We start from the raw sequence: 20,031 nt of genomic DNA, 5'->3' as shown, positions 1-20,031 counted from the left end.
ATATGGCAAGTTTTTAAACTTTCCAATATCAACTTCCCATATTCAGGTAGGCCAGGGCACCCACAGATCTCTGGAACTTCACTGCTTGGAAGGTTCTAGAAAAACAGTCTTTGCAGTAACTATCAATATAGGCAGTCCTGCAATCCCCAGTTACTGTTTTTTTATGTGTGCACACCACGGAGTTCCAGGGAGAGCGATTTACTCTCTCTTCGTAGTTAATTTGGCCCTGGAGTATTAGTGGTTTCTTTTTATTTTTGAAAATCTAAGAAACAACAAAAGGGAAATGTTGTAATTCCCAGGCAGAGGCTGGTAGGTGTGGTCTTCCCAAGGCCCCCTTCCCGCATCAAGGGGGAGTGTGTCTGCATCCACTCGCTGCCCTGGAAGGCCAGCACGCGTAGCCCCAGCTGTCCGGGACAGTCCTTCACTCCCTCCAGGTGGTATGTGTCTGCTCCGTGTCACAGCTCCAGCTGTCCGGAGATTTCAGGTGGCTCCTAACTGCTGTCCCGCATCAGGACATGGTTCAAGATTATCCTCACAAGCTGGGTCATCTCCCTTCAGCTCGCTGCTGGGCAGCCCCCGCGCTTCACCCACTCAGGTTGGGTGCCACCTCCCAGGCCAGTGGTTTGGTGTGGAGTCAGCGCAGCTGCACCACGGCGCGCGCGAGGGCCGTGTGGGTCACAGGGTAAGCTCAATGGCACACACTCGCTGCTGGGTTGCATTCCCACTCTTCCCAGGCAAATCTTTCATAATAGGCATTTAAGAATAAAGATGCCTAGAACAAGTCTTCTTTTGTAATTATGCTACAAATAAAGTATCTTCCTGCTTTTTCTGTCTCACTGGGAAGGAGACTGGACTTAAGATTGAATTCACTCTCATTTCAAAGACAAGCACCCTGAGAGCCAGGGAGTGAAGGGATTTGTTGGGGGTCACAGAGCTGACTTGGGAGGAGGCTGGCACCAGCGCTGGGGTCTTCTGGACCACACTCCATGAGGACCCTCCCTCCCTCCCTCCTTTCCTTCCCCTCTCTCCCCTCCTTTGCTGCTCCCTACTTTCCTAGCCTGGGCATCAGGGCTATTTCTCAGAGCTTTCTTCCAGACCTTCCCCAGCCCTTCCTTCTTAGCCTGACTTCTGAGGTACTTGACCTGGATTGTGACCTACACATTTTTAAATCCACATTTTTGTGTGGATGGCTCATCTGTAACTCCTGCTCACTGTGCCCTATAGTTTCTTGTAACTAAATGCTTCCAGACTTCCCCATAGCCACCACAGCCCTGCCATTCTCCAAGGTCATGGGGATGACAGCCTGGTGCAATCTTTAGTTCTTCCTCATTCCTCAGATGCAAGATGTCACAGGTGATTCCTGAGAGCTTATTTTCCTCGGAATCTGCACAGCAGCTACAACCCTCAGTCTGATTTATGGAGGTGCTACAATGTGTGGGCCACACGGCTGGGTGCTGGGACATGAAGATACCACGATACTGTCTCTGCTCCCCACAAGAGCAGTGGAGGGGCACCTGGGTGGCTCAGTCAGGTAAGCATCTGACTTCAGCTCAGGTCATGATCTACACAGAGCCCACCTCAGATCCTCTGTCTCTCTCTCTCTGCCCCTCACCCCGCTTTCAAGAATAAACATTAAAAAAAAAAAAAAAAAAGAAGTGCAATGTAGTGCAGGACCCAGGCAAAGCAAACTCCCAGTGCCAGGCTTACCTGCCCTGCCCCCTGCCCAGGCCCTGCTGCTCCTGTGCGTACCTGGTCTCTGGCCCACACCTGGTCCTGTCCTTGCAAGTACCGCCTCCATCTTACGTACTCCCCACAGGGCATCCAGGGGCCGCCTGAAACCTGGTTTGTGTCGGTTATTTCTATTCCTGAGCAGGTTTTCTTTGTGCACGTCCCTTCCCCATCACTGCCATGTGACCTCCCCCAGATGGCCAGGTTCCCTCTCCCTGACGAAAGTGGGAGTTTGAGGGCTGGCACTGTGTGTCTCTCTGCAGGTTGGGAGCTTTCCGAGGGAGAGGCTCACTGGTCGGTTTGCTGTGCTCTGCAGCTCTCTGCGTCTCTGCCACTGGGATGGATGTCTGCTTCAGTTCTGGGGCTGACTGACCTCAAGTTGTGGCCTCAAGAGCCGGCCTATGCCTGCTGTGCGGTGTGCCTGCCTTTGGGAGCTCAGAGCACACCCTCCAGAGGACACTGCCGGGGAAATCCCGGGGGAGACCAGAGAGGGTGTGATCAGACCTGGTGGGGGGCTCTTGGAAATAACTATCACCAGGCCAGGAAGGAGCCTTTTGTTTTGATTTTAAAGCGCCCCTTTCCCTGTTTTTGTTTTTTTCCTTCACTAGAGCCACATGTTGCTATGGGAACGAGGATGGCACTGGGACCCACAGCCACTCACCGGCCTGACAGAACCCTGTAAATAAATTCTGCCTCACTCCAGGCTCCGTGCTGAGTGGTCCTGGAGGGCAGCTCAAGCAGCCACTTGCACACTTTCTGTCCTGCTGCTGCTGGCTCGTGCAAGACCCTCCTGCGGCAAGCTCACCGGCTGATTGCTATTCTGAGCACGGCGAGCACGGAGCGTGTGGGGGTCTGCAGCCGCCCGCCCTCTGCAACCCTCCTCGACACAGTCTCATCAGGTCTATCCAGTCCCGAGGGCCAGGCTCAGTGGATCCATTTCAGAGATGAGGAAACCCCCTCCTCAGGATCCGGCCCCACATGTATGTACCTCAGCTGTGCCGCTCGGGCTTGAGGCCCGCACTGCTGTCTCCACCGGGGACTGCTCTCCACGGTGTCAGTGGAGTTAAGGTGCCCTTCATGTGGCTGACTCCTACCAGGCTGAGGCTGTAATCCCTCTAAAGAAGGGCCCTGCCTTGGTTTCTCTCCTAGGCATGGGCTGGCCCATGAAGTGTGCCCACAGGAGCCATCTGCTCCCCAAGTCTGACTGTGCCAGGGCACAGCTGGGCTCATTGCTGTCGCTTTACTATTTATTGTGCCTTTGTGGGAGACAGAGCAGCCTGGCTGTTTTAAGAGACCAATTACCTGGATTCAGGGGTGCTGGGTGGCTCAGTCGGTTAAGCGTCTGACTCTTAATCTTGGCTCAGGTCATGATCTCATGCTTTTGAGTTTGAGCCCTATGTCAGGCTGTAAGCTAACAGTGCAGAGCCTGCCTGGAATTTTTTTTCTCTCTCTCTCTTTCTTGGGATTCTCTCTCTCTCTCTCTCTTTCTCTCTCTCTCTCTGCCCCACCCTGGCTCACGTACATGCACTCTCTCTCTCTCAAAAAAAAAAAAAAAAGACCAATTACCTGGATTGAAATCCTGACTCTGTCACTCACCAGCAGGGTGACCTTGGGCAAGTTGCTTAACATCAGTTTTAGTTTCCTCATCAAATTTTCCTTCTTGCTTAAAACATTTTGACTGTGAAAACCATGCACTAATGGAAATGCAAACGTACAGCTTGTTGGTAACTATATAGTGAGTACCATGTGAACGTCACGAGGGTCAAGAACTCAGGAACATTGCCGGTGGCCCTTGGTTCCTCCACAGGGCTGGCCCTTCCTGATCCACCTGAGGAAACCACAATTCTGGCTTTAATCATAATTAACTCCTTTGTTTTTTGTTTTTAAGTTTTACCACCTGTGTCCACATCCTTAAATGTGATAGCTTACTTTCACCTGTTCTTGAGGTTTTAAGAATATAATCCTAATATACGTATTCTTTTGTATCTGGCTTCTCTCCTGTGGCATGCTGTGATAGTCATCATGGAGATCACAGCCCCCCAGATGACACTATGCTGGGCTTATCCGTTCTCCCTGGGCGGACGACTGGGTGGTGATCCCTCTTGGGTCTGGTATGAACAGTGATGCTGTGAACATTTTTATTCCTAAGAGCTTCCTTAGAGAATACACACAGGTGTGAGAGGCTGAGTCTTAGGGCAGGTGTGCACATGTTCACCTTTAGTAGATCGTACCAAACTGTTCTCTCCAGTGACTACAGCAGCTCACACTCCCACAGCGCTGGATGTGAACTGCTGTGACTCCTCATCTTTGCCAACACTTGATACTGAGCTAGCTCATTTTTAAAAAAATATTTTATTATTTTTAAATATTTATTTATTCTTGAGAGAGAGAGAGAGAGCACGAGCAGAGAAGGGGCAGAGAGAGACAGAGACGCAGAATCCAAAGCAGGCTCCAGGCTCTGAGCTGTCAGCACAGAGCCTGACGCAGGGCTCGAACCCACAAACCGTGAGATCATGACCAGAGCCGAAGTCAGATGCCTAACCGACTGAGCCACGGCAGGCGCCCCTGGGCTACCTTTTGTTTAAAAAGTGGGTGAGAGTAGAATCTACTTCCATATGATGATTAGATGGTGTAATAAACCTAAAGGGCTTGGAATAGGGCCTGCCATACAGTAAGTACTCAGTAAATGAGCTGCTGTTTTATAATTTATAATAAAAATGATCATTATTATAAAGGGTCTTGAACTAGGACATGCTAAAGTATGTGGCATATTTACCTTTCCACTTAACAAACTGACTGGTTTAGGAAACTCTTCATTGTGACTACAGAAACTCTGCCTTGGACCGCCAGTCTCTTGATGGTGAGAAGTTGTATTACCGAACCCTTTATGTGGCTGACTGATGCACAAGGGAGAGATAGAAGGACAGACCGAACAACTCCTTCACTCACTCAGCCAATAGGTACTCTATGCGTACGTGCACCAGGCCCATGCGAGGTGCTGGGGACACTAAGATAAATATGATACAGCCTCTTTCCGCAGCTGCGTACACACAGTAAGTGAAATGGAACCCTGAGAGCAGCCTGCAGACCATCAGCCCCATCCTTTCCTCCTGTTGACTTGGCAGAGTTCTCATGTGGCCTCTTGGGAGCAGGACCTGGTCCTTCTATGTTGCAGATAGTTTTGCCTATAGTCCTTTTGAACCCCCAGGGGCTGTCTGTGCCCCTGAGCTCTCTGCCTACTGAAAAATCGCTCCAGAACTTGCTCTCAAACCCAGGTTTCCAGCCAAGCCATAAAAACAAACAGGTAGAACTTCTATTTCCTTTAATACATTGACTGATTTGCAGACAGCTCTCGTTTGCACCCAGTGTGCCTCTGAGGATGGTGGTGTGTGCCTCTGTGGCTCTGCTACGATAATTACTGAAATGGAAATGAAAGGGTCCATGCGAGGTGCTGCTTCGAAAGCAGCATGGCTCTGCCACAGTGTCCAGAGTCGTGACTTCAGATCTGCTGTAACGTGTGTGGTGTTGTTGACAAGGCCCAGGTTCTAGCCTTTTTTCAGACAAGAGAGCCTTGGAAAGGTGGGCAGCACCTGCCTCCTGAGCACTTGGGGTTGGTCAGCAGTTGAGGCAGATGGGCACCCGTGCGGGAACGACCACACGATTGCCAGACTGGAGGCTGAGACCACCATAACGTGAGTGAGGAAACAGCCCAGGAGGACCTGTTTGGCCACTGGCCCTGGGGAGGATCAGACAAATGGAAACAACTGAAGGAGAGCAGGGTGAGGGGGAGGGTGTGCTGAAAGACGTGCGTCTGTCATCTAGTGCCAAGCGTGACAAGAAGACAAAGGGAACCCTGTGATTGGGCAGAGAACACACGCAAGAAAGGCGTCCAAGGGTAAAGGGGAGAAGCACGGGCTGTGTGAGGGCCACGCCACGCACAGGGGACATTACAGAGCAGGGGACGAAGGAGCGCACGCTGGTGGGGAATGAGAGGAAAGCGTCAGGAGCTAAGATAAATGACAAGAATGATGCCAAGTACACCGGGAGCAGGAGGTCACTGGAGGCAGTGGTGGAGCCTGTAAGGTTAGCATTTGGGAAATTTATCGACAGAAGTCGTAAACGGAGCTAAAAAATTAAATGAATTCATTGCTGCGGCGCTCACAAAGGATAGATGAGAGACAGATGCCGGCGGCAGCCCTACACTTCCCAGAGGAGAGCAGTGAAATGCTGCAGGAAATCAGAAGCGTGCCAAAACAGGTGATCAAGAAATCTGAGCCTCCGCGGCGGCCGAGGCTGCTGTCACCTGAGAGCCAGTCGCGAGGAAGAGGGGAAATGAACGTGCGGCGGACGCAGGCGGACCTCGCGAGCAGGAAGGCCTGGCCGGCTGGGGCGGGACACATGCCCACACCCGGCAGGAATCCCACTCTGTGCCAGCAGCAGCCGGGACCTGGAGGTCGGGGTGGGCTCCCGCACCACAGCTGCACAGGGGCTAGCAGCCCCGGCCATTGACACATTGTGCAGGCCACTTTCTACCTGCCGCCAAAGCTGACCGACCACCCCCACCCAGAGTGAGCCTCGGAGCTGTGCCTTCCTCTCTGGAGGGGGCAGCACCTGCAGAAAACAGTCTTCCCTGGGAGATGTGGCAGTGACTCACCCACAGTTCTCTGTTAGCCTCACATGCTCAAAGCCAATTCCATCTATGCTTCTTGAAAATCGCACAAAGCCTGTGCCTTGGTAACACTCAGTATCTAAAGGTACTGGTTCTGACTAAATACAGGCCACTGAGGTCGTTTGGCAAACAAGCAGTGACAGGCTGAGGAAACCCTGCCTCTCCCCATAGCGTCTTCGACTGTGAGAGAGAGGCCCCCGGACCCCAATATTCTGATGGTAGGGTTCCAGCTTCCACGGGACTGCGGATCGGGCTTGTCCTGGACCCCGCCTCCCCGCCATCGTGGTTTCCTGACTCTGTGTCCAGCCTCCTCTGCCCGACTATCTGTGCCATCACGGCTCTCCTCCAGGGCTGCCTCTCCCAGGAGCCCTGTCCCACCAAACGTAGTCACCCCTCTTCCCTCAATGCAGCCTTGTCTCTCACACCTCTGAACATCGCCGCACCAACTTAGACACATTTCCACCATTCTCTAAGCTAGTGATACTTTTTCCAAAACTCGTATGCTGCAGGAAAGGACGCCCTCTTTGAGAGCTGCTATATTCTTAAAAAAATTTTTTTGTTGTTAATATTTATTTTTGACGCGGGGGGCGGGCAGAGAGAGAGGGAGATACAGAATCTGAAGCAGGCTCCAGGCTCTACGCTGTCAGCACAGAGCCCAACACGGGGCTCAAACCCACAAACCGTGAGATCATGACCTGAGCCAAAGTTGGATGCTCAAGTGACTGAGCCACCCAGGCACCCTGAGAGAGTTGCGGTATTCTTGATACCCAGNACAAACCGTGAGATCATGACCTGAGCCGAAGTTGGATGCTCAAGTGACTGAGCCACCCAGGCACCCCGAGAGAGTTGCGGTATTCTTGATACCCACGGGGATTCAGCACTTTTGTGCCTTCTTGTGTGCTCTGAAGAAAGACAGAGTTTGTGGGTCTTGCCTTATGATCCCATTCATTATTCATATTATGATTTCAGATATTCCCAGTTGGCAACACCACATTGAGGCTTTTTCTCCTGAACAATAACTGACTCAGGAAGGCAGCCCCATGGGCTGCTTGCTCATCGGCCAGATGCAACAGATCACTGGTTATTTAGTCAACCTGTACAAAGGGGCTGGTGAGTGTGCTTGGAGTTCCCTGCATAGACAGTTCTGGAAACTCACTGGGGAAGAGAAGGTCTTGCACTCCAACTTTATGGTTCTGTAATGGGAATCTATTCCTCATTTGGTTACTGAGGTAGGTGACAGGGTTGGGGCTGAGTGCTGGGGGACCCTCGTTAGCACACTCCGGTGCTCCCCGGCCTTCTCTGACCTAGAATTCCTTCTGCTGGGATACAGAACTGCAGTCTCCCATGGGCGGATGAAAGACAGAACTGGTTTGTTTTTTGGGGATGTATTTTGTAAGAAATAAGTGACTGTACGTGAAAAATATTCAATTTTAGCTTGATATGTTATTATGTAAAGATAAATTTAAATGGTTTTTCAACTTGGTACATAACACATAATGTAAGTTTAAGTGACAAAAAAATTGGGATTTATTGGCAAAATTTTAAAAATATGCTGAGTAATGTATGGCATGGTTGAATCCCTATACTGTCCACCTAAAACTAATGTAACATTGTATGTTAACTATACTGGAATTACAACTTTTTAAAAAAATTAAAAAAAATTTTTTTAAATATGGTATTTGATTTAGGCCTCAAATATACATTAAGATTCAGATCCAAATTTACTCTTGTTACCTCATCAAAAAAAGTGCTTTTATGACCTGTGACATTTAGAGTTTTTTAGATTTTGTTCCTTAAAAAATATCAACTTGTTTACTTTTATAATTTTCAGGTTTGGTTAGAAACGAAGAGGTAAGAAACAAAGTTTCAGGCTTCTGTTTATAAGCTCTTTTCTCTAAGAAAGACATTGTAGGCATATATCATTTTTGTCTTAAATGAATAAAAAGGCAAAATGAGTATAAATTATCACAATATTTTCAGTTTTTAGAATGCTATGAGAAGTACCAGAAACACGCTGATGTGCTCTGGAGAATTCGAATTTGCCAAACACAATATACGAACCCAGGGCTAGCCATGTAATGTGCAGGGCTCAGCACAAAATGAAAATGTAGAGCCTTTTGTTCAAAAAGCAGGAAAAAAAGCTTTTTCTTTTCTTCCACAATTCCTCTCTTCACCTGACACAGGGTTTTCTTTTGCTACTTAATGTTGCAATCCCTTGGGCAAGGGGACTCCTGAGGCTGGGGCAGACCCACACAGGCACCTGGGCCCTATCCTGGCACTCAGATGAGAGTCACACCAGACCCTGACCCTCCCAGCAAACACACTGGGCCCCTACAGGGAGTGGGGGCTGGCGGCAGGCATGGGGCAAGCTAGGAGGCTGGAAGGTCTACGTACCAAGGGTCAGGAAGTGGGTGGCTGAGAACCTGTGCTGGGAAGGTGAGAGGGGGCAGAGGCGGGCCTGTATTGTCCCATGGGGCTCTCCTTATAAAAACAAATTCACAGGTAAAATTATGAAGAATTCAAGATGGTGCTAGAGAACATTAAACCCCAAGCTCAGAGCTCAGCCCTCCTGGGCTGCAGCCTCACGCAACTGCCCTGGTCACAGGCCCGTGAAGTCAGTCCTGTGCAGAGCTGAGAAATATCACATTGAGGAGAAACTACAGAATGGTTACTAGTTTGATGCCTTTCGTTTCCTCTTGAGTTTCAGCCTTACTGTTCCTTATGATTCCTGTCATTTTTAAAGTTTATTTATTTTGAGAGAGAGAGAGAGAGAGAGAGAGAGAGAGAAAGAGAGGGAGAGAGACTGCAAGCGCGCAAATGAGAGTTGGGGAGGGGCAGAGATTACCAAGCTGAATACATGCTGATGCACGGTACCTGACATGAGGCTCGAACACACAGACTGTGAGATCATGACCTGAGCCAAAACCAAGAACTGGACACTCAACCGACTGAGCAACCCTGGCGCCCCATGCTTCCTGCCTTTAACTAGCAGCCCTTCAGAGGTTCACACTAAACACTCATGACTGTATAAAAAGCAAGGGCATAATAAGCAGATGAAGTCAACAGCAAGGCTACTAGTGCTCACTCAACACCCAAAGAACAGAAAAGCTAAGTAATGAACTTACAGTTGACTGACACTATTCTCATCCTAAATGGTGTGAGTGAATCCGCAGGTGCCCCTGTGAGCCCACTGGGAATCTATATTGTCCAGGGGATGACGGTCCAGGCATGCCTGGCTCATGCCTGGTTTACACTTGCATCTTGGTGTGTGATTGTGAATTGTGCCCTTCCTCACACTCAAGTGTCTTGGTTTCTCTCCTCACCAAGGGCACGGTCTTCTCTTTCCTGATCCAGAGGCATCCAGTGCATTTTTCTGGGGACATTTATATTACCAAGAAAACAGCATGGCAGATGTTGGAGGCTCAGGCCTGTCACCCAACTGCTGCCCTGGCTGTGGGTACCCAAAATGGAGGGAAACAACCTGCCCACTCTTCCTCCGCTAAATCCAAAAGTAGAAGGGACATCTAGGAACAACATGGTCCCCTAGAATGATCTAGGCCTGGACACCAGAGGAGGAAGAGGCCCACTCAGAAGCATTTATCTGCAGTCCGGCACAGGATGGAATAGACAGGCAGAGAAAGCCAGCAACTGTCTGCCACGGTGGCCCCCATGGGGCCAGGGTTCCTTAAACACCATGTTCAGAGGGCCAAGGGACCTCTGAAATAGCTGCCGTATGGGAGGGCAGAAGACTTGAGGACAGGGTTGTTTGACCTATCAAGGTCTCTGTGGTTGCCGATTCCACAGAGAGGCTGGAGGGAGTAAGCAAAGCCATAGGAGTTGGCTTTCATTTCCTAGTGAAGAGACATCTAGAAATGATAATGATATCCCCACTGTGCGGGAGCAGGACTTTCTTCTGTACCAAGCTGTCTGAACAACAGGCCATTAGCGGGTAGAACAAACAGTTCCACTTAACTCGGGATGTAGCATTTACCTGTACATCATGAAACAGCACAGCGTCTTTCATGAAAGGAGACCCTTACCTCATTTGCTGTGTTGTGTGTTCCCACGATTCGGATGAAGGAGGCAGGCTGTCTTTCAAAAGTTACAGATTGCCAGGACCTGTGAGAGGAAGCACAACCGTTTGCCTGGTTAGACAGTACGGTTAACCCTGTCAGCAGGCAAGAGGAGCCATGTGCTGAGGAAGGGGGGTGCCTGTCCTCCATCCTTAGGAAGCCTGTGACGCAGGAGGGATGGGGGTTGGGAACAGTGTTCCCCTCACGTGTGCCTGAGGAAGGCAGTCAGTCTGTAGTGTCCCTACCTTCTGTGAAGGCGACCTGGGATTCACCAAAAGCTTCCCCATAAACAAGCACAAAGTACGAAGCTCACATTGCGACAAGAGTGTGGCCGGAAAGCAATCAAGGCGGCTGAGAGTTCACAAAACACATTTCCTCATCTGTGAAATGGGCCTACGTCAGGGGGCTACTGGCCAATTGGCGCGCACCTGAGAGGTGTGGTAGGTTCTGGGAGGAGAGGTTTGAACCGGTGAGGAATGTGGGCTGAGCAGGGCAGGGCAAGGGGAGGGAGAAGAGGGGGTCACTCACTGCCGTGAGTGGAAATGATGACATCTGGGGAAGAAGAGGAGGTTTCTCCACAGGCCTCCGCCTCTTCCCCTTTCCTGCTTCCAAATGCATCCCCCCAGGGCTTATTCTCAGGACCACAGTCTCTGCGTGGGCTCACAAGCCAGCTCCTTTAAAGCCCAGCCAAACAGGCTCTAAACCAACCCAGAGAGGAGGAGCTCTGCTCTTGGTTTAACGCTCACAGCTCATCAGAATGCACTGGGGGAGAGCACGGCACCCACGACTGTAAATTCCAATAATATTTTCTGTAATAAATGTGAGGAGTTCACAGTTGTTGCCATCCCTCCTCCGCTCACACAGTGGAAATGCCAGCTGCTGGGAAGCTGTTTCCTGTAATTGTCTAATTACCAAGTAACGCTACCAAAGAAAATATATGTATTTGTGGTTTGTTTTTTCCCCCTTTAGTTTCAGGTGTTCCATCTTCTCTCTCACGATGAGCCTCCCACTGAGACTGATTCACTACTGCCTGGACACCCAGGCCCCTTAAGGTCATTGAAAAGCCGTTACCATCCTATGTGCAAAGTCTGTGCCTCTGAAAGCAGTTTTCTGGAAACAGCAGAAGAAAAATCACTCTCTTTGTAAAAATGCTATCCTTCATACATGAAGTGATGCCATCTGACCATCCCCAGAGCCTGCACTCTCGGCCCATGTTCTCAGTGGGGGGCTGTTTTGCCCCAAGACCCACGTGGCTCCCCTGGGGAGCCTACCATGTGGCATACAGCCCGTGGGCTGGAGCAGGCCTACCAGAGGGAGGCCCTGTGGGGCTTCAACCCTGGGCCTGGGCTCCCACAGGCCTACCTGTCACTTCTGAGCTGAGCTGTGTGACTGATGGACTGGCATTCTTCCTCCGGCTGGGCAGAAGGGGCTCACGCTGCGTGGGGCAGCAGACGCCCATCCCTGCTCCTAAGGGAAGCACACACCGAGGCTGGGCCACTGCCTGCTTCACAGACCAGCCCTCCAGGAAAGGGGGACAGAGCCAGGACAAGTGATGGCAGCCGCCGCCAACTCTTATGTTCCAGGAGGTTTTAGAAAAGAACTGAGGTGGCGGGGGGCTGGGTGTGGAGGAGGTAAAGAGTGCGTTCTCAGACGTCTAGCTGCACGCCTATTAAAAAAATCACCAAGCGTTTCTGGACATAGAGGGAAAACTTGGCACTTGTAAGCTCACGGTCCTCAACAACATGCTTGTGGCTCTGAGAGTGCAGGTGGATCTAAACGATGCCTCCTGAAGGCCCACCGCTCTTCCCCCGACGACTGCCCGGAGCCCAGGGCAGTGAACAGAAGGAGGTCTCGCGGGAGTGGCCGTGGGCAGAGCCAGGCCCCCTGGGCGGCAGGCTCAGGGTTTGGGCGTCTGTGCCCTTGTCTGGCAGGCCAGCAGCCTAAGCAGGGGCAGCATTTGTGAAGTAATAAGATCAGAAGGCCTCAATTTAATACCAATTCTCCATTACACTGCATTAATATCTAATCACATTAGAGTTCATTTTCACTAACACAGCCTGAGAGTTGAAAGATGATTTCATTTTCAGCAAAACTGGATACCAACCCTAAAACAAAATACCAGGAGGACGGGACGCTGGTTAGGATGAGGTAATGAGCATCTCTCCCTCCCCAAATATCAGATCGCATTTCCTCTCAACTTCTTCCAAACAACTTTAAGTGCTGCTCGATGGGGACATATTAGGTGGCCCCGGAAGTCCTTGTCAGGTTGGGGCCGCTGGGACGACTGCCTGAGCGGGGCTCTCAGAGTGCCAGAAACTACCACCATCACTCAGTCCATGCGACGCTCCACTGCCATTTTTATGGAGCTTTACTGAGGGCTGTATAAAATACCCCTCCTCGCTAAGCACTCTGAGTCCCTTCCTTAGTAGGCAACACGCCCAGGAAGATGATGGAGTCTCAGGGGCGTGCCACCCATTTTGGCTCACGGCCAAGACTGGGTGATGGAGGAAGTGTCTGAATAGGAGCAACACGTGTTGAAAATAAACGTGGTCTCTGTTTTGAGCACTTACCACAAAACGGAAAGCCCTACCCTGGACTCAAGTCCCAAGCTGTTACTCTGGCCGGGCTCTCTACGGCACAAGCCACTCCCCTCTCTTGAGCTACAGGCTCCTCGTCTGTCCAATGCTGAAGAAAGAACATGACTCCCCTCGTTACAGAAGTAACCTCAGCTGGTGTGAGCTCCAAAACTGGGAGATTGTAAATGTGTGTCTACACATAGATGTGTTCAGAGAGATCTGTAAGAATGTATGTCAAAATGTTGATCAGGGTTTTAGCTTTGGATGAAAGAATTTCCAGAGATATTTACTATACTTGTGCACTTTTCTGTACTGTCTGAATTTGGTAGAATGCATATGTAAGCATTTTTGAAAAGTACCTATCCTGCCTACTACTCAAGGCTTTAATACACATCATGTGACATGAAGCAAGTGAAAATGCCAGCATGGTATTATTATGCAAAATATTTCTTCTTGGGGGGATGGGTAGGGGTGGGGTGACAGTCAAGATGGTAGGCTTTGATCCTGGCCTTTCATGAACTAGAAGTTGGATGGCATACTTGGGCTTTGGGTCAGAATCTCAGTTTTGCACTTTTACCAGCTCTGTGACCTTAGGCAAGCTGCTTAACCTCTCTGGGCTTCAGTTTCCTCATCTGTAAAGTGAAGATAATAAAAATATCTAACTTTTTATGGTGAAGGTTAAATATACTAACAAATATAAAACATCCAGAACAGTGTACTAAGTACTGAAGTACTAAAAATGGTACTGTTATTACTATTACAGGTGGTATTGTTATTACTACTATAATTACCATACAGCCAAATGAGTCTGGACAAGACACACTGCTTTCCTGGGCCTCATCGGTGAGTTATCAAGTTTGTTAGTATGTGATTTGCTAACTACTGCTAAGGTTCCCAGGGGCACCCGAGGCAGCCATCAGCACCCATTTCTTGGAAGCAGTCAAGGTGGCTGGGCTTTGGAGGAATTATGCAAGCATTTCTTGAACAGACTCTTGAGCCTGGCACCTGACTGTTAATGCGGGATCCATGCAAGATGTAGTGCCTGTCCTTATGAGCTTTCTAAGCTCTCTGGGGAGATCAGCTATCCTTGCAGGAAGTAGAGAACATGTCAACAGTATACTGGTCCCAACTCACAGACTGGTGGTGTTCCAAAGCTTCCCTTGTAATTGGTTGTTTGAAGCTTGGAAGCAATTTTTCCAGAGAAATAAAGTTATAAATTTTGATTGGTTTCCCAGACTCACCCATAACATTCAATTTAACCCATAACGAGGCTGAAAGACTATATATATATATGAAGTTAAAAAAAAAAGGAAGAAAATGATGTTGTTGCCATAGCAGTAATTAAACAAGCCAGAAAAACAAGAGCTTGAGACAGTCTCTCTAAAGCTGCTGCTTGATGAAGGATTAAGTACTGTCAGGCGCATGAAATCAGGCATCTGTGGCTGGCATACAGTAGGTGGTCTGGTAAGAAGGAGTGAAAAAGTGGGCCAGGAGCTGTCCCCTGTCTGTAGACCACTGTGTGGCTCACAAAAGGCTTCACAATCATGATCTATCACATTTGGTTCCCAGCAATCTGTTAGGTACCTAGGCAGCCAACTGCAATCCCATTTCGAGGTAAGACACTGAGGCAGAAAGAGAAGCAATATGTCAACATTCCAGCGTGGCCATGTGTAGAGTCAACACCAGAAGCCAGATTTACCGGCTGTCTTCCGGTAAAGGGCACAGAGAGAAACTTTCTGACCGAGAGGCTGGGGCACTGAATGATCCCTGTCCTCTGGGTCCTAGAGTTTCATACCTCACGTATGTGCCGGTATTGGGATGCCAGACCGGAGATCACGCAAGTGAGTGGATCACAAGCTGGCCTGTGGTCCCTACATGCAATGGGGGTGAACTGGTTGGGATGGTTCCATGGGAAACAGTGCTCGGCACATGGTGGGCGCTCAGTGACTGCCAGCTACTGTTCTGTCCTTATATTCACACATATGGAAAAGTGAAGAAGACAAGAGGCTCCACAGGCGCTACTCTCTCCACACAGATCAGCATGGAGATGTGGAAAACACATGAGGTCGTACTGACAGGCGAATCAGGGGACCGCATCTACAATGTGCCCCCCCCCTCAATGTTACTCATGAAAACAAGCACGCTGGCAAAATATTTTTAAATATTCTGGAAGGAGAGGCTGAATTCATGAGAGTGGTTGTCTCAGACAGGGTGAGGAATGAGTTTGCTGATGGAGAACAAAGGAAGCTTCAACATTAACTGGAATGTTTTATTTCTTTGATTAAAATAAAAAGATGAAGTGTATGTGAAAAATATTAACTACAGTCAATTCTGGGGATGAGTATGTGAGTGAATGTTAGAATACTTCTTGTTCTTTTCTGCATTTTAAATAGTTCTTGAAATAAATAAAAAAAGAGGGAGAAGAAAGGCATTAAAGCAGTGTCTGTGTTTATGTGAGAAACATAACCAGGGGTGGAGTTAACCAAACTGCAAATATAGAACTTAGGGGGCTGGGTGGAGTCAGTCCCTCTGTGGACATGTGGATTTGCCAGGTGGCACCACAGGCTCTGGGGACAAGTGGCGTCTTTGTGGGAGCAGAGGACAGGAGAGCTGCTGGCTGGGGGAGGGGCGCAGCCTCCATCTGTAAGTGCCAATCACCATGTGAGTGGTTCTGGTGACAAGGGCCACCAGAGAAAGGAAGTCAGCGGGCCTCAGCTGAGATTGGCCTCCCATCCTAAGCCTCATCTGCCTTCTCTGGGGATCCTGTAGATCCTGTACCAAGGGAGGCTGGTCTTTTCGGCTCTGGAAAAATATGTGACTCTGATGCCTATGCTGTAAAGAGAATGCCAGGGTCAGAATTTTTCTGGAGCAGACTTGACAAACACTGGGGAGATGGCCAGGGCCATGGTGGCAATTAAACATGGCAAACTGAACACTCAGGTTAATCTTTGCTCCTCCACTAAAAGGGCAGTGAGGAAATCTAATATATGCCTCATATCGAATAATCAAATATATGTGTTCTAACACACACACACACACACACACACACACACACACACACACACACCCCCCAAGCAGACACAGATGAAGAGACGTTACCCTCTCTGTGTTTTCACCTGAGAGAAAATGCACAGGAAGCAAGCAGATCGACACTAAGAACCCTAGAAAGGCTCATGTCCCTGAGTCATCAGTAACCTTTGAAGGTGGGGGTGTACCGGGGACCGAACTATGAGAACTGGTTGAAAGCAGGTGAAAGGAGCAGATGGACTCCCCGTATCACCTCCTCTTCCTCCTGTAGAGCAGGGATGAGCCCTCTCGCACCCTGGCAGTAGACAGGGATTTCAGTCTGGAGTCCTTGAACAGAGATAGGGTCTGCTCCCGGGTCAAGGCACAGTAGAGGGTGGGAACCTAGGGGGCTGTGAACAAGGAATCACATAGATGTGAATGTCTCAGATGGTGACACTTCCAGTCTCCTACTCTCTCTTGGCTTTGAGGCCACCACGATCCAGCTTTAATCCCCAGGCAGGAGACTAAGGGTCCCTCTGGAGACTGAGCAGCCCAAGAGGAAAGACCTGGAGAAACGTACCCAGTTTCCTTCTCCCTGTCCCTTAGTTTGCTTTCCATAGTTATTTATCCAGTGCTTACTATGGGGTAGGTCCTCCTTTAGACTCTGCCCTCAAGCTTACATTCTATTTGGGGGCTTACATCTAGCCCCAAGTAAATAGAGGGGCAGCTAGAAAAATGAGGCAGTGGAAGTAGATTGAGAAGGGCACACTGCTTTTAGAGAACATATTTAAGGAGGTTCTCTCTGATACGTGACAAATGAGCTAAGGCCTACACCAGCAGAGTAAATGGCCGTGTGGATCTGGAAGAACGTTCCAGTGAGAAGAAACAGAAGGCAGCAGCTGTGCTGGCCCTGAATGAGATCGGGCAGGGCTCTCCCAGTGAAACGCCAAATCCCTGTCTGAGAAACTTGGAAGGAAGTCTGCAAACCCAGCCGCACACAAAAATCTTCCAACCAGCTTTCTCAATGCCTAACATTTAAAGGAGAACAGCCAGTCCAGGACCACCACAAACCCTAACATGGAAAAGAGAGCCCGAAAGCACAGAAAAGAAAAATGATTCAGAGGATACAGGTAGACAGTAGACAGAATAAAACTTCAGAAACAAACCCCTACACACTGCCAGAAAAATAAAAGAATTATTACACTCTTGAAATAAGAATAAAATGATATGAAAAGGGGATATTCAGAGAACAAGAAAATGCTCTTGTCAATTGAGACTATGAATTGAAATCAACAGTTTCACAGAATAGAAGCTTAAGCTGAAATTTTGTGGAACAACCAACAAGATGGCAAAGATAGAAGATAGAAGAAAAAGGATAAGAAAATGAGAGGTCCATATTCAACTAGTAGATGTCGTAGAAAAAAAGGACAGAGAAGGTATGAGCTATAAAACTGTCAGAGTTAAAAGAAATGTTCCCATACATGAAGGACATAACTTGCTAAGTTAAAGAGGTCACTGAGTGGCCACTACAATAGACAGGACCACCAAACATATTATTGAGAAACTCCAGAAGATCTAAATGTTTCTGGACAGGGCAAAAGCAAATCAAGGTAAAGATGAGGGCATCAAAATTACATAAGATTTTTTTAAGAGCAACACTGGGAGTCAGGAGATAATAGAGCTGTTCCTTCTAAGTGCCGAGGGAGAAATTAGTCCCAGCCAGAGGACTATTCCTAGCCAAGTCACATATTTGGATAGAATAAAGAAGCTTGGATTCAGGCATATAAATCTGAACACATTACCTCCAGGGCATTCGCTAGAAACTTTTGGAAAATGTGCTCCATCAAACCAAGGCAAAGGACCCTGAAAAGAGAGGACCTAGGAAGGTGGGAAGGGAAAGTGGAGGATGAGAGCTGAGGAGAGGCCTAAGGGGACCAGCCCCGCAGGAGAAGGAAGGCAGGGCTCCCAGGGGAAAAACCAAGCGGTATTAGACTGGGCTGTGGGGATTTGTGTGGCTCTGACAAAAATAGGTGATATGTACCTATATAATCAATGAATGACAGATATATGGAAACCTAAGTTAATTTTTTTAATGTTTGTTTACTTTTGAGAGAGAGAGAATGAGCAGGGGAGGAAAAGAGAGAGAGGGAGACAGAAGATCCAATCTCTGTACTGACAGCAGAGAGCCTGATGTGGGGCTCGAACTCACGAACCGTGAGATCATGACCTGAGCTCAAGTCGGATGCTCAATTGACTGAGCCACCCAGGCGCCCCCTAAGTAATTTTTAACTCCAGGAAAAACAAAAGATATTAAAATGAAAGGCAATTTTAGCGATCTATGTGGCTTAGTCCCAAACAATAGTTAGTTACACTAATGCCAACACTAAATGCTAAAAATCGATTTAACAGGAGTGAGAAGAGGGGCGAGGAGAGGGAGAGAAATATGCTCGTGGGAGGGAAGGGTAAGGAAGCTAAATCCTTATCTTCCAAAGTAGGGAAATGATCGATAATTTCGGTAACGGGATTAAAAAGCAGCAGGATAAGCATATAGTTTAGAAACCTGAAGGCACTGACCAAAAGAAAGGTCTATAAGACATGAACGTGTTTGCCTCAAAATCTAAAAGACTGATCATGTGTTATGGTGGACAAGTTGGGGGGACACAGGCACCTTCACACACTGCTTGAGGAAGTGTAAACTGACACACCTCACCAGCAACATTTTGAATGTGCATACCCCTGGATGTAGCAATTTCTCTTATGTCACTTGAGCTTATGACATGCTTTCCAGCGTGCGGACCCAGGAGCAAGGACTGCCAGGCAGCCAGGCAGCACCGTGTGACCAGCAAGAGAACAGAGATGACCTAAATGCTTCTCCCCAGGGATTGGTTAGGTAGATTATGGGCCATCTCTATCCCTATGATGTAAGACTGTGCAGCCAGAGAGGGTGAGGGAGATGGAAAAGAGGGAGAGGGGGACCCAAAATTCTAGAGTTCTTTGGTATAGAAAAATCTGTATTTAAAAAAATGGGAAAATACACGCATTTGTTTCTGTATAAACGATCGACTCTGGAGCAAGAGGTGGTGGGTGAAAGACATTTCACTGTCTCTAGTTCTTTATTTTTAAATCATGATAAAGGTATTTCCTCTGAACGTATTATCTTTTACAAATATTAAAAAATTGCTGAAGAGAAGGAAGGAAAGCAGCTGCCTCTGGTGAGTAGGACCTGGGGTGGGGAAGGATGAAGCAGTGTACCACTGCTTTAGCTAACAAGTCTTGTGTTTCTACCTGGCTTTTATTTATTTAAAAAAATTTTAATGTTTCTTTATTTTTGAGAGAGACAGAGTGTGAGTGGGGGAGGGGCAGGGAGAGAGAGGGAGACAGAATCTGAAGCAGGCTCCAGGCTCCTGGTAGTCAGCACAGAGCCCGACGCAGGGCTCAAACTCACGAACCCCGAGATTGTGACCTGAGCCGAAGTCAGACGTTTAACTGACTGAGTCACCTAGGCGCCCCTCTACCTGACTCTTAAAGCAATGTATAGCTTGTGTAAGTTGGTAAAAATTAAAGAAATTCAGAAGTTGAAAAATAAAAGCAGAGTCAAGAAGAGGAGACGAGCCTATGGTGAGGAGGAATGGAAAGGGTATGTGGGGAACAGATTTATTTACAACCTTTGGGAGCAGGGCCAGAAGGCAAACGTGGACCTTCAGAAAAGATTCCCAGAAAGGAAGGGAATACTAAAGGCTGTCCCCTATCAACTGAGCTGCAGTGACAGCGGAGCCCTCTTGGAGCTGTGTGGCGTTGAGATGCGACAGGTGTAAAGGCCCTGAGTGAGCCTGCAGACTAGCCTGCAGATCCCTCTGACAGTTCTCCACGAGCGCACCTCACTCTGACCCCTAGCTGCCTGCCGTCCCTTCGCGCACGCGGTTTTTACGGTCTCTCTCACAGCTGCGACAGGCCCAGGATCCCACACTCATCTGTGATC

At 48.7% G+C, this 20,031-nt stretch overlaps 1 protein-coding gene across 5 annotated transcripts in view; it reads right to left on the bottom strand.

The window, feature by feature from the left end:
* BTBD9 (BTB domain containing 9) overlaps positions 1-20,031 on the bottom strand; it is a 404,299-nt gene that overhangs the window by 10,003 nt on the left and 374,265 nt on the right. For 2 of the 5 annotated variants that reach the window (XM_077754866.1, XM_077754867.1), the window contains one exon: positions 10,438-10,516. The exons of the other annotated variants lie outside the window; for them this stretch is intronic. In XM_077754866.1, coding sequence (XP_077610992.1) covers positions 10,438-10,516 — 79 coding nt within the window. The remainder of the gene's footprint in view (positions 1-10,437; positions 10,517-20,031) is intronic. 5 annotated transcript variants of the gene reach the window in all.

This window comes from Crocuta crocuta, unplaced genomic scaffold, assembly GCF_008692635.1.
Source record: "Crocuta crocuta isolate KB4526 unplaced genomic scaffold, BGI_CrCroc_1.0 scaffold132, whole genome shotgun sequence".
Lineage (NCBI taxonomy): Eukaryota > Metazoa > Chordata > Mammalia > Carnivora > Hyaenidae > Crocuta > Crocuta crocuta.
This window is presented reverse-complemented; position numbering and strand designations above follow the sequence as displayed.